This window comes from Lathyrus oleraceus, chromosome 6 (genome assembly GCF_024323335.1).
Source record: "Lathyrus oleraceus cultivar Zhongwan6 chromosome 6, CAAS_Psat_ZW6_1.0, whole genome shotgun sequence".
Lineage (NCBI taxonomy): Eukaryota > Viridiplantae > Streptophyta > Magnoliopsida > Fabales > Fabaceae > Lathyrus > Lathyrus oleraceus.
Window position 1 is genome coordinate 69722195 of NC_066584.1, and position 14364 is coordinate 69736558.

General features: G+C 34.8%; 1 protein-coding gene across 1 annotated transcript; it reads right to left on the reverse strand.

The window, feature by feature from the left end:
- Positions 1 to 12561: 12561 nt before the first annotated feature.
- Positions 12562 to 13569, reverse strand: LOC127092114 (ethylene-responsive transcription factor 1B). The gene has a single exon (XM_051030927.1). It carries the CDS (start codon positions 13368 to 13370, stop codon positions 12699 to 12701), a length of 672 nt encoding a protein of 223 aa, XP_050886884.1. The 5' UTR covers positions 13371 to 13569; the 3' UTR covers positions 12562 to 12698.
- Positions 13570 to 14364: the final 795 nt, after the last annotated feature.

A 14364-nucleotide genomic window follows, 5' to 3' on the forward strand; every position in this document is an offset into this window, starting at 1 on the left:
TTTCTCAAACCAACTCTCTCAGGCATTTCTGCAAGCAGTTCATCTTCATCTCGTTCTTCATCATCAATGGATTCTCAACAACAATCTGTGTTCAACTACTCTCAACAAATGGACTCCAGCAACGCAGCTCAAAGCACTAGCATTTCTACTCCAATAGTTACAGGCGTAACTATAACACCAATTTACAAGGAGCCTCACATTCTTGACCGTGAGCCTCATATCAATCTTGCAACTCCTTTCGAGAAACTGGATGTTTTGTGTGAATCACTTGTGGATTTCAACAACATGAAGAGGAATGGGGTAGATCTTACTGAAGAACTTCATCAACAAGGTTGGGAAAACTTTTTCAACGCCTTTATGGTCCTGTTTACCCAAACCTCATCAAGGAATTCTGGAGGTTTGCTGACGCTGACGACCATTTCATCGTCTCCTACGTTTTGGGGGTAAAAATCGTGATTACTGAAAAATCAATAGCCTCATTGCTGAACATGGAGAAAGCTGGAGGAAAAAAGATTTACAACATCAATCCTAGGGCAAAGTACATTGCTCATGAAATCAACCCCACCATCTTCAAACTCAACACAGAAGGCAATCCCTCAAAGAACAAAGAACTACATCAGAATCTCCGAGTGTGGCTCAAGATCATTCTGGGAACCATTCATCACCGCCCAGCATCCAACTCCTCAGACTACATCAATACAGATCAGAAGTGTATTATGTACTGTATTCACAAGGGTTTGAAGCTCTGCCTCCCAGCACTACTCTTCAAATACCTCAGAGACTCCGTACGGGAGACTAGGAACAACATGAAACCCAGAACCTACATCCCTCTGGGAAGACTTCTATCAGATGTACTGATAGAAAATGGGCTCGTAGACCATCTGGAAAAACACAAACTCATGGAAGACATGGCAATAGAAACTGGAAGGCCTCTGAATTCCAGAAACCTGAAGAGCATGGGGATTCTGAAGAAGATTCAAGTTAAACCTACTCTGGACACCTCTTGGGAAGCTTTAAAAGATCAGAGGAATATGCCAAATGGTCTCGCAAGGTTCTACAAGAATGAACCCGTAGAAGCAATTCTCCACTATCTCCAACGTCTAAAGGATGAAGGAGTGGACATCTCTGACTTTCAGTTTAGCGAACTGCCTGATTCAGCTCCAGATTTCGTAAGGTTCAAAAGGGGTCCATCTGAGAAGGCTTCAAGAGCGAAGAAAGCAAAGCTAGGAGAATCTTCTGAATCAAGACCTCCAGCGCCTCTGCAAGAATCTTCTGGTAAGTCTGTCTCTACTGTTCCCTCTGTACAGCCACTGGCTTCTTCTACTCCTCTACCAACACCCATCTACACCACATCTGAAACCCCTCCTTCCACAACCAGAACACAACAACCCCTACCAAAATTCAATCTTGCAAATACCTCCTTACCACTATCCGAAGCTGAAGAATTAAACCAAACCACTTCCTCATCTTCAGCCCCAGAATCACCTCCCTTTTTTATCCTTTCCTCTGACACAGAACCTTCTGACCCCGCTTCACCCACTCTAGCACAACTTCAATCTCTAAACCGTAACTCCCAACAACCACAACAACCTCCACCTGAACCTGAAGTAACTTCACCACCCACAAAACAACCAACCATCACTCCATATGAACTTCAACCCTCTGACCTCCATACCTCTGACATTACCCCTCCAAACACTTCCGCTGAACCTCACACACTCAACCTAAGCCCTCCAACCTCTCCACCTCAAACATCTGAACCAGAACATTCCCTGCCTACCCTAGAGGAAGCCATTATGCTGTTCGCAGGGGCTTCAGTGCAAGAGGTCAAGTCTCTGACCATAAACTCTGGCATCAGTGATGATCCATCCTCTGTAAGGACACACTAGAATAGAGTCATTGACTGGATGACTTCTGAGGCTTTCAAGTTGAAGCACATCTCTGAGCAAGTCAGAAACGACTTCATCAGAGACGCTGAGGCAAGACTACAGGAGCGCTTGGCCAGAGAAGCTGAAGAACAGGCCAGAAGGGAAGAAGAAGAAAGAGCCAAAGAAGAAGAAATCCAAAGGGCAAGGGAAGCTGAAGCTAAAGCTCTAGCTGACGCTGCTGTTGCTGCTGAAGCTGAAGCAAAGGTTGCTGCTGAAGCTGAAGCCAAAGCCGCTGAAGAACAACATGCTCTGACTCAGGGGGAGTCTTCTTCTTTTGCCCCCTGGTTCTCAGGACGCTGGAAGAACTTCAGAAAGAGCAGAAGGAAGTCCGAGCCAGACTGGATCAACAGGACACTGTCAACGCCAACATCCAGAACCTGCTGAATCAACTGCTTCAGAGAATGCCTCATCCTCCCAACCCTTAGGCACTTAGGATCTTTTGCTTGTTGCCTTGCTTATCTTTGTTTCTGATGTTTTTTTTCTCTTGTCATTATCTCTGATGTTCTGTTATCTGAATATATATTTTTCCTGCTTATTATTTTGTTTAAGTCTTTTTGATTCTGACAAAAAGGGGGAGAAATCAAATAGCTCTGATGAAAAATTGCCTAATACCTTAAGCACTCTGCAAACATACTATTATCTAAAATAAATTCATCTAACACTGGACTTAAGAAAATTGCAGAAGGTATCAAGAAACTTCATTGCTTGGAAACTCTGGTAAGAACTTCTGAACTCCCTAGCCTATCTCAGGGGGAGCTCATTTCTATCTGATCTGATAAACCTTTTTTTTTTCAATGTTTCATCTGTCATTTGAGTTTGTTTTGTCATCATCAAAAAGGGGGAGATTGTAAGAACAAAAATTGTTCTACAACAGATTCCAGGATTTTGATGATAACAAAGGATGAAACCAAAAATGACACTCTAATGAAAAGTTTCTAAGTGTGCAGGACTCTAAAAGGAATCTGATTACGTCATCAGATTCAGAATCAAATCAGATACAAATTATTAGAAGATCAGAAGCATCTGAAGAAGAAATGCGCTCTAGAAGTTATGACTCTGAGCTTACAGCAGATCAGAATATCAGAAGCATCTGAAGAAGAAGTGCGCTCTAGACGATCTGACTCTGAACAACGGTATATCAAACTCCAGAAGCTCTCAACAGTATCTGAAGTCACCATCAGAACTCTAAGCGATCAAAATCATCAGAAGCTCTGAAGCTACATAGCAAGATCTCAGATTAACAGAGTTACGTAGACTCTGATAATGGATTTCCTAATTCAGAAAGAGTAACGTCAACTTCGAATTTAAATGGAAAGGAACTATTATTGGAAAGAAGTTATTCAGGGAGACAAAGTTGTTTTGGCAAGAAACAACAGAAGTTATGGCATTGATTCCTAATCAAGACAAAATTATCTGCCATCAATCTCAACGGTCCTTTCACCTCTATATAAAGGACAGCAAACAACATTGAGAAAAATGCCTGAACACACTGAAACATTCTCTCTCTCTCTCAATCTTTCACGAGCTTTTGCTCAGAACGTGAAACATTCTATTTACTCTTACTACTGTAATACTTGCTTTATCCTAGAAGCACTCTAGATTACAAACCTTGTTTTTATCTAAGCTGTTTTATATTTCCTCAAGTGACTCTGCGCAGTCTGCATACTTGAGAGGACTAAGAGATCTTTCTCTTAGACGTTGGTTGTAATAATCTTTCAAGATTAGTGGATTAAGTCCTTATTGAAGGCGAAATCACCTTGGCCGGGTGGACTGGAGTAGCTTTGTGTTATAAGCGAACCAGTATAAATTCCTTGTGTGGTCTTTGTCTGAAAAAGCGCTTATTTTCCAAAACAATTCAAACCCCCCCTTTCTTGTTTTTCTCACCTTCATAAGGCACACATGTGAAACACGATGTTCCAACACATGTGCAACATCTGACCTTGGTTTGACATGCCAATGTTGTTGCATTTTTTGAGCAAAAATCTGGTTAAGATTCAATCCTATTTGTTACTACACTTTTGCAATACGTTTGTGTGATTTGTTTGACAATTCGTTGAAGATAAATAAATTTAAATGGAGATTTAAATTTGAATTTAAATTAATAATAAATCATATCCTTTATTGGATATCTTTATGGAGAAAATCAAATCCAACAATATCTACTATTATTCCTGACAAAATTAAATCAGAAATCCAAAGGAGAAAACCCATAATTGCATTGCTATTTAAGGAGACTCAAACCTCACTTTTGAGGTGTGCACGTTTTGAAGATACATAGTGTTAAAGTTTATATTTTGAGTCTTTATTTGTATTATCTTTGTGCACGACTCTAGCTCCTTCTTTCATATCTTAAGACATATAGATTGGTTTGTTAGTTGAGTTGTAAAGCTTTGTTCCAAGACGTTAAGTCTATGAGTTTGAGAATAAAGTGTTTCTTGTATTCTATGCTAATGTCATAATAAAGATTAGTGTTGAATATTTGTGTACACCACTCTATATTTCAATAACTTGGCATAGTTGTTGGTTTGTCTTAGTTGAGTTGTAAATTCAGCAATCAATGGACTTGTTATTGAGGTTGATCACTGAGGGTTATTGGTTGAAGAAAGTGAGTGAATTCTCATATTTAGGGGGATACCTAAATAGAAAGTCACTAAGATTAGGGATAGGCATGAAACTTCATAGGGTTTGGGGTTCTTATAAGACTAATTATTCTAATTCGAAATAGTAAATTTCCTTTCTTGAGTAGAGTGCCCCCATGCGAATATGTGATTTCACCGAATTGGGTTACCAATCTCTTGTTTTTTATTGCTTTTTGCATTACTATTTTTATTGTTGTCATTCTGGTTTAAGAAGTTGGGTCAGTTGTACCAACATCGTGTCCGACATTTGTCCTCTCATGAACATAATTTCAAAGGTGATGCTTCTTATGTAACTTTTAAGCTCTTAAGGGTTGTGAATTGGCATCGATGAGAGCGTCTCTCGGGATAGTTCTAGAGTTGTCGCGTGGAACACCTCTAGTTATATTGCTATATGAGTTAGGATATTGTGTTGATTTTATTCAACGCGAAGGAACCTCACATTTTGTTGTTATAACATACTGAAATTTTTTAACACGAGTTCATTCGCACCTGGTTCCTGGATGAGGGTTAGAGCTATTGAAAGTCATGTAGTGGTGTCGAAATTGAAGATTTAGGGGGAGGAAGATGATGATACAATGGAGGAAGATGATAATGCGGTGTAGTAATCGAAAATTGAAGAGGAGGAATATGATTTTTGAGTGAAGGAATTAGATGAGTTTCTTAAATTATTTGTTGATGAAATATTTTTTAGGCTTGGAGATCTTGTTGGTGAGGACACTATTCGCCTCTAGGAGAGAGAACTAGTGAAGCATTATCTTGAAGAATGTTTATTGTTGATCACAAATGGTTACTTCCACTACAAGTACTAGAAGGTTTTGATCATGCCATCGAAGAAGATAACAAAAAAGAGTAGTTGTGAAGCGAGAACGATTGTCAGAATTGTAATAAGAAACAATTACAATTGTGTACTGGCGTAAATTTTATAAAATTGATGGAAATTCTAGAGAATCAATAGATATTTTCAACAGATGGTGTCACTATTCCGTACAAGAAGAAATAATATATGAGAGATTGACGACGACCACTGTAGTGGTTATGATTTTTTGGTGATAAGATGTGATAACTGCAAAAGATTAGTATTCTGGCGCTGAAGTTAGTGTATGCGAGAGGTGGAACTTTGTAACCATGAGTCAAATAATATATAGATGTAGTTCAAAGTCGTATTTATATAGAGCATACAGTTATAAGTATCCTCAAGTGAAATGCATGTGACTATTAAACTTTGATAATTTAGACGATATTTAAACTTGATTATCAATCTTTCCATGAAAGGATAATTTAGATGGTATTTATAATGCGTCTTTAAACTACATTGGACTTCAAGATAAAAGAAAATTGCATGACCATCTTCAAAATTGACTTTGGAATTGGGAGCTCAAAGAACTTAAAAATATCAATTTTTTTGTCATAATATTATTTTCTGCTAAATGCCACATCATTTAAAATGAAATTAGGGAGAAGAATGTAATTTTCTCAAACATATATAAAAAGCAAATGGATTTACAAAATTGAAACCTAAAGTAAGTACATGAACCACGTGAGGCAAATGAATTTACACGGAGGCGCAGCCTCACCTTATAAGCAAACATTGTTTCGATTTTTTCAATGTTCATGAATCTAAAAGCCTCCTTCTGTGCACTTGTTTCTAAATTATCATTAATCACAGAGCATACCACTTTGTATAAATATAAATTGCCATTTACAACAACCCAATTGAGTACTATTTTTTGAATCTCTTCTCTCTAATTCTTTCTTCAATTTTCACTTTCATCAACAAGATTTCGACGAGAGGTGAAAAAATGTACGTATTAATGAATCTCATACTATAATATCTTCATAATTACCTATGTTTTTTTTATGTTCATTTTGATGATACTCATCACCTTTTTTGTTTGTAGCATAATAAATTCATAATTTGCTGGATTTGTGTCAACTGTCTAGAAGACAAAGAATTGCACGACCTGCACTTGAAGCACTGGCGGGCCGCAGCAACCGAATATATACATGTAAGTATTCATTATAATAAGAATCTTAATTTATTCTTTTTAATTTTATTTGTTTCATAAGCTTAGTTTGTTGCCATAAGTTGAGGAAAATAAATATATAGAGAACTCACATCATGCTGATGGATAACTCACATATTAGTGGTGTCAAAAAAAAAACTAACATATTAATGAACAAATATTTTTTATTATTTTTTATTTGTTTAAGAGCCAGATAGTTTTTAGTGGTTTGGAACAAATAATAAAACTATTTTGTCTTAAGCACGCATGATGAGACATGTGGGCATGTGGTCAATGACCTAGCAGAACTTTTCTAACGTATTCTAACATCTAAAGTATAATTCGCATTTTCTCGTATTTTATATTTTAAGGAGAAATGTCCATTTGACATTAAACCGTAATTTATATAAGAGATTAATTGAAATACACTGTCAGTGTAAAAGAGTTTTACACCATCACTTAATTATAGACGTTGGATATTAAAAGAAATTTGACTTTTATTTTAAAAATCTATAAAGTAATACAAACGGGTGATGGTGATGAACCGACGGTGTAAAATTTTTTACCCTGACAGTGTATAGTAATTAATCTCTTTATATAATAAATATACTTCATTATTTTTTTAATAATTTAAGTTTTCTCTTTGATTTCCGCCCTAAAAACAAGTTTATGTTTACGATGTAATAAAACAGTGTAAACATAGTGGGAAGGGCTTCGGTGACATTATAAGGTGACTTTGATAATTTTAGTTATTTAATTACTTTCAAATATTAATATAATTATATAAATTATTAATAATACAAGTGACTAAAGTCACCAAAATTATGGTTTAGTAAAGTCATTGAAATCTAGTCCAAACATACTAAAGCTCTAAAAAAAATCAATTTTTTTAGGGTTTCTGAATTTAAATTTAAAAACATTTATTTGTTATGCCTTAGTTAGAAAAAAATACATTGCAATTTTTTTTCTCTCTTTTCTTCATTTTCTTTGGTCTTTATTTTTTTCTCGTAAATAATATTTTTTATTTTTAGAAACTTATACATAGTTATTTGCATTTGGTGTACAAATAACTTTTATAAATACCTCTATATGTTTTAATAATAATGATCCAATCATACCAAACTTCATATTGTTAGAGAGGTGTTAAATTCTCTTTCTAAATTTAGTGTGTCTTCATTCCATTTTACCCTAGTGTTTATGATGACGCCTCTCCTAGATTATTCTTGATCACTTCCGAAATCTTGTTTGTTGGATCCCACCTTATCTTATAGGGTTTCCTTGTGTCTAGTATCTATGATGTGTTTCAATCATTATTAAGTTATTTAGATGTCTATCTTAAGAAATGGAGAAATGAAAAAAAAAATCATCTCACGAAGGAAGAAGACGAAGAAGGCGTTATGACAGTGGTAGAGGAGGTTAGTGGAGAATAAATTTTTCAACAAACCTAGTTGGGAAGATGTGGACGAAGAATAATTTCAATGGATGCGCTTTCACAAGCAATATCAATGGAGCTTGGAGGCTAAAAAAAATCAGTGGAAATCCAGGGGCTTGAACATGCAATATGAAGTCTTCTAGATAATATTCTATGACCATCCTCTAATGTTAAGGTCTAAAACGATGACGAGGAAAATTGGTAATATTTCAGGGGACCTTTAAGAAGATGGATTCAAAAGAAGCTTATTGAAACATTCTCTTTTTGGGAATCAGGGTAATTGTGGATCTGAATCAACATTTAAATGGGGATTATGGTCAAATTCAAAGAAAAATGCCTTCGAGTTTATTTCAAATACGAACGCCTTCCAACCTTATATATTGTATGTTGAAGGATAGGTCACCAACTTAAAGAATGTGAGGCATTAGGAGACTTGGACGACGAAGTTTATGAAGATTTGGATTAACAGGAATTGCCATACGGTCTTTCTCTCAGAGCCTCGCCTCTACCCAAGGTTTTTGATGATCAAAAGAACAAATATTCAAGTCCGGGTACATGCAGTAAAAGCTTGTTCAATGTATCCTCTAGCCAAAGTTGATACGAGCTAAAAGAAAAAGAGAAAGAATGTGAGGTAGAGGTGAAGTAGGAAAAAGGAATCAGAGTAACACCAAAAGCAAAGCATATCGATATGGATGCAAAATCAAATGAAATGATTTGGTGATAAAAGCTATAGCTGAATCCCTTGGAGTGGTGGTCATTACTAGAAGTTGCAAAGTGGGAGCCTAAATTCCTAAAAGTGGATGTGTCATGAGGAAGAAATGGAGTAACTAGAAAGTTAGAAGGAAGAAAATTATCGACCAAATCAAGGTGTTTGATTTTGAAAGGGGAAACAAGGAATTAGTTTATGTGGTAATCATAGAAGGCTCGCTAGAGAATCTTGGGAGTGAAGAGAAGAAGAGGAAACATACAAGTGACCCAGTGGTTTTTAATTTGAAAAATATAAAGGTGGTGTTGGATGACCAACACCACCTAATCCAATGAAACTCCTAAGCTTGAACTTCATGGGTTGGGGAGTTCCCGTGCAATTCGAGCTTTGCAAAGGATCACTCGTCTAGAAAATCTGAATTTGACCTTTTTAAAGGAGACTCTCCTGAAATACCAAGAAATGAAGAATATTAAAGCAATATGTGGGATTGATCATTGTGAAACAATAGATTGTAGAGGAAATTGTAAAGAAAGAGCTCAAGGCATACCGTTACATTGGGGTGCCAGTTTGAAAGGTACTATTTCATCTTTCTCGCTCAGTCACATTAGGGGTCCTTTTGGATGAGGAAGAGGGTCAAATTTGGTTCTTTTTAGGGATTTATGGTTTTCTAAAGAAGCATAACAAAAGAAACATGTGGATTTTTATCCAACAATTATCAAGGAAGATTGGAGATAAATGGTTTTGCTTTGGAGATTTTAATGATGTCCCTTCTAACAACAAGAAACATGGTGGGAATAACAAAACAACGAATCAATTACTTTGGAGCAAACAAATTGTGGAATTTATGAATTACAAGATCTAGGTTTTAAGGGGTATTGGTTCACGTGGTCAAATGGAAGAATAGAAGAGGACAATATCCAATGTCTTATGGATAGAGGTTTAGAAATATCGGACTTCATTAATAGATTTTCCCCCATAAAAGTTATTCATCTCCCTAGATCGGTCTAGATTATGTAGCCATTCACGTAGATTTGGAGATTTCCCTGAAGCATGATAATAGGAGGAGAAGTCTTATGTTCAGATTTGAAGATGTGTGAGCTAAAGGTTATCAGGTGCAAAAATTTGGTGCGACAAGCTTGGGATGGACCCATCACCCAAGGCTCTAACAAGTTAAAATCAATTCAAAGTGATGAGAAAAGCCTTTAAATAGTACATGTTAGGGGATGTGAGAAAATAAATCAAAGAAATAGAAGATCTCTTAAGAGATGATGTTAGGTGGTCGTCAAGAGAACAAGAAATTAAGGCCTATAAAAGTTTAGAATATCAATGAAACAATCTCATGAAATCAGAGAATTTGGAGACAAAGAACCATGAAGATATGGTTTAGGGAGGAGGGGGACTGAAACACAAAGTTTTCATGGTAAAGCAGATCAATGAAGAGAAATCAACTCCATAAAGAAACTCAAAGATGATAAAGGTATGTGGAGGAGAGACGACAACCACTGTGCGAGTCTCCTCCTTAACTATTTTTCAGAAATCTTCTCATTCTCATCCCTATAAATATTAAAAATACTTTTAAGGTTGTCCAAGGTAAAATAAACAATGAACAGAAAAATTAGTGTGAAGCTAGATGTTCAGAGCAGGAGGCAGAATATGCTATGTTTCAGATGCATCCTTTAAAGGCACTTGGGCCAGATGGTTTACCAGCTCCATTTTCAGAAATATTGGAACATTGTTTGGAAGGATGTTAAGAATATGGTGTTGGATATTCTGAACAACAACCAAGATCCGACAAAGCTGAATAAAACCTTTATTACCTTGATTTCAAAAAGCAAGAACCTGATGTCTCCAAAAGATTTCAGGCCCATTAGTCTTTGTAATGTGGTCATGAAAATGGTCACCACACTACTAGAAAAAGCACATTTAACTTCGGACACGATATGCATTTAACCTCGGCTACAGAGGCAAGGTAACAAAGGGAATCATGAAAAGTGAACACTCTACCTCTCAATTTTAAAATAACCGACGAATATGTGAAAAAGTCATTGATTCGATCCCAAAGGAGACCTTTTTCGAAATTCTGAAATGGCAAAAAACACATGTTCCATCAGTTTTTTGATTACACAGACGGATATACCACATTTTCACCCCGGGTATCTAATAAAATTTAGGGGTAAAACAATTTTAAGTTTATTAACAAAACTACAACAACATCATCAATAAACTTATAACATAAATCTATTTATAGAACTACAACAAGATTAAAACTTTAGGGTTTAGGGTATCAACAACGAGTTTCAACAATAACAACAACAACAATATCAACAACAACGTCAATAAACCTATAACATATATTTGCTTAAACAAAAACAATAATATTAAACCTCTAAGGTTTAGGGTCTCAACAACGAGTGTCAACAACAACAATAATATCAATAAACCTATAATATAAATCTGTTCAAATAACAACAATAAGAACAAGATAAAACCTCTAGGGTTTTAGATCTCAACAACAACAACAATAACAACAGTATGAGTGGTGATGTTTGATGCACCAAATCTCTGAAGAAGAAGTAAAAGAAAATGATTTGGATCTTTGAAGAAGAAACGAGAAAATGATTACATCTTCGTATTGAAGATGGTATGTGTTTATGACTCTCATTGCTTAGGGCTCTTCGTTAGGGTTATGTTTGCATTGAACATTGTGGGATTTTTTTCTAGAGCAACCTTTTTGTGAGAGACACACCACATATTCACCTAAAACCTTAAGGTGATAGGTGAATGAGTTCTCTCACTTATAAATGCTCAAGTCTCCATATTATCAACCAATGTGAGACTATTATCCACACTACTCACATTTGATACATTTTCAACAGGTCATTAGGTATCTTTTAGTTGAAATGTACCCGATAAATTTAAAGATATGATCCGTAATAGGATGGACGACTCCGATGACTCATACAAATTAATAAAATGATGCATGTATAATTGCATATATAATTGTATTTGTTGTGTGATCAATTTCTTTCATCTTGTAGCTTCCAGTTTCAACTTAATCAGTCTGAAGGTGCTGGCTTGCGTTGAAGGTAATATTTGGGAGAATACATAACTCTCTTGTTGTTCTATTTCCTATTCTAGCCGTATTCCGTTGCTTGTTTTGACTAAATATTGCTGGTGCTGTTCACTGTATTCTAACTTCTTTTTTTCAGAAATGATTTTTGAAATTCATCTTTGTAATTATAAAAAACTGTATAACATTAAAAAAAATAGTACCCTAATTATGTAAGGTGTGAAACTCTAATTAATTAATTAATATTATATTGTTAGGTTTTCATTTCACTCTGTCAAAATCGGACACAGTCCGCCTCTTTGAAACCCTACTTTCTCATTCTTCAACAAAACAACACCAACTCTACTCAGTGCTGTGAAATTAAACTCTCATTTTCTTCTCTATTTTTGCAGATTAATACTATTTCAGTGAAAGTTATGTTGATCTATGGAAATCACTTTATATTGCTGGTAGCTGAATGAATATAAGGTTGGCTTGATTTCTTCTTTCCCTTCTTGTGGCCAAATCATTTTGTAGTTTCATGCCATTGAATGAAACTGCTTTCAGTGTCCTAACCATAGTATGTTTGAAAGAAGTTTAGGTGTTATAATTTTTGTGTTATTATTTTGGAAAGTTGTAGTATGTACACATTATCATTTTTGCCTGTGATTTTGTTCCTTAATTTCTATTTGTTGTTTTCCCAAACAATACTCTCTATCCTTAATTTCTATTTTTTGTGTTATTATTTGGGAGAGTTGTAGCATGTCATGTGTTTTGGTTTTATTACTCTTTGAACTCAAACTATGAACAAAGATTGTTTCTTATTAAAAATAAAAAAGAGAATACAAAACCTAAACACGCAGAAGCTTCATAAACGATGTTGTATAAAATCCAAAAAACAAGAAGAAAAAAAGACAAAAAAGGAAAGAAGATTACTGAAATTAACAAGTTGATTTGAAGTAGCTGTTGTTGCTTGTACTTGGATGATCAGACATAGTTAGAAGTTGCTCAAGATATTCAACTCCCAAGTCTTCTAGCACCAACACACTTGATGATGATGATGATTCCTCTGATAGATCTTGTTTTTCTGATTTATTATTATTCTTTACACCTTTTGATGACAACTTTCTTTGGTTATAGTGTCTCTCCTTGAGTGCAAGTGCAGGTGAAGATCCTTTTCTGCAATCATATTGAATCTCTTGCAAAGATTCTTTAACCCTTTGGACAGAAAAATTGATGACAGCATTATTACCTCTCATTGAAAATGCAGCTTGATCATAAGCCAAAGCAGCTTCTTCAGCACTATCAAAAGTTCCAAGCCAAACCCTTCTTCCTCCTCTTGTTGTATCTCTAATCTCTGCAGCAAACTTCCCCCAAGGTCTTTTCCTTACACCTATATATGATTTTTCTTTCGGTTCGGAATTCTTCACTTGTTGGTTTAGCTCAGTTTTTGTTGGTCCTTGGTCAACCATGTCAAAGGAAAGAAAATCATGATCATGATCATGAACATGATGAAATGATTCCAAGAGAATAATATTAGCAGGATCTTGTTGCAACATTTCCAAATCTGGGTTATGGAAGAGAGAGCAAGTACTACTCATGATATGATGCATTAGGAAAAAACTTGTTTCTGTTTGGTTCTTTAATTCTTCTCTGTCTTCCACTCTTGGTCATAATTTAGATTTGGCTTATTAAAATGTCAATTTGGTTTATTGTAATGATTGTTTATTCAGAGAATCTAAATCTATTGAGTAAGTTTATGTTATTAAACTAATTGTCCAGATGCTAATAAGAGTCCGTGTAAATTTACAAAAGAAAAAAATACACAATCTCAACATTAAGCTATAAAATTTATCTAAAGTTTATTTATTTATTTATATAAAAATTGCAAACTATGTGCCAAAAATGTATATCTGTCATTGCTGCAACAGAGCCGAATTTAATAGCGATGTCGATGTCACTAAAATTATGAAGGAAGCAGTTGAAATTATTTTAAAAACATTATCGGACAATAATAGCACCGCCGCCTTTCAAGCTTCATCTAAGTTGACAAGAAATAATTTAGATCCAAAAAAACAAAGCACATGTCACTATCTATGCTAAATTCACTAAATTTGTACTCCCTCCGATTTTTATTATAGATTATTTTTTATTTTTCTCACATATTAAAAAATATAATAATTGTGGTATGAAAAAAGATAAATTACGAAGGATTTTCAAAATTATTTTTTATTAGTGGTATTGGAAAGACAAATTGACATGATTGAAAAGAGAGAAAATAATAAATATTTAAGGGTATAATAGAAAAAAATAACATTAATGATTCATTGGTATTATAAAACGACTTATATTGTGGTACAAAATAATTTTTCTAAAGTGATATATAATAAAAAACGGAGGTAGTATTTTTTAAGGAATGTGATTGGTTTTGTTTATTTATTTTCGGAGAAAATGGAAAAGATTACACAACAATAAATTGAGGAGTAGCAACTTTAATGCAATTACTTAATAAAAGAAAATAATTTAAGCAAAAAAATTGCTCATGAGGCATCAAATTATAATCTAGATCACAAATCATATTTACAAGAGTTGTATGAGAATTTGACT

Excerpts from the sequence above, each read along its gene's own strand:
- LOC127092114 (XM_051030927.1), bottom strand. The coding sequence starts at position 13,370 with ATGCATCATATCATGAGTAGTACTTGCTCTCTCTTCCATAACCCAGAT.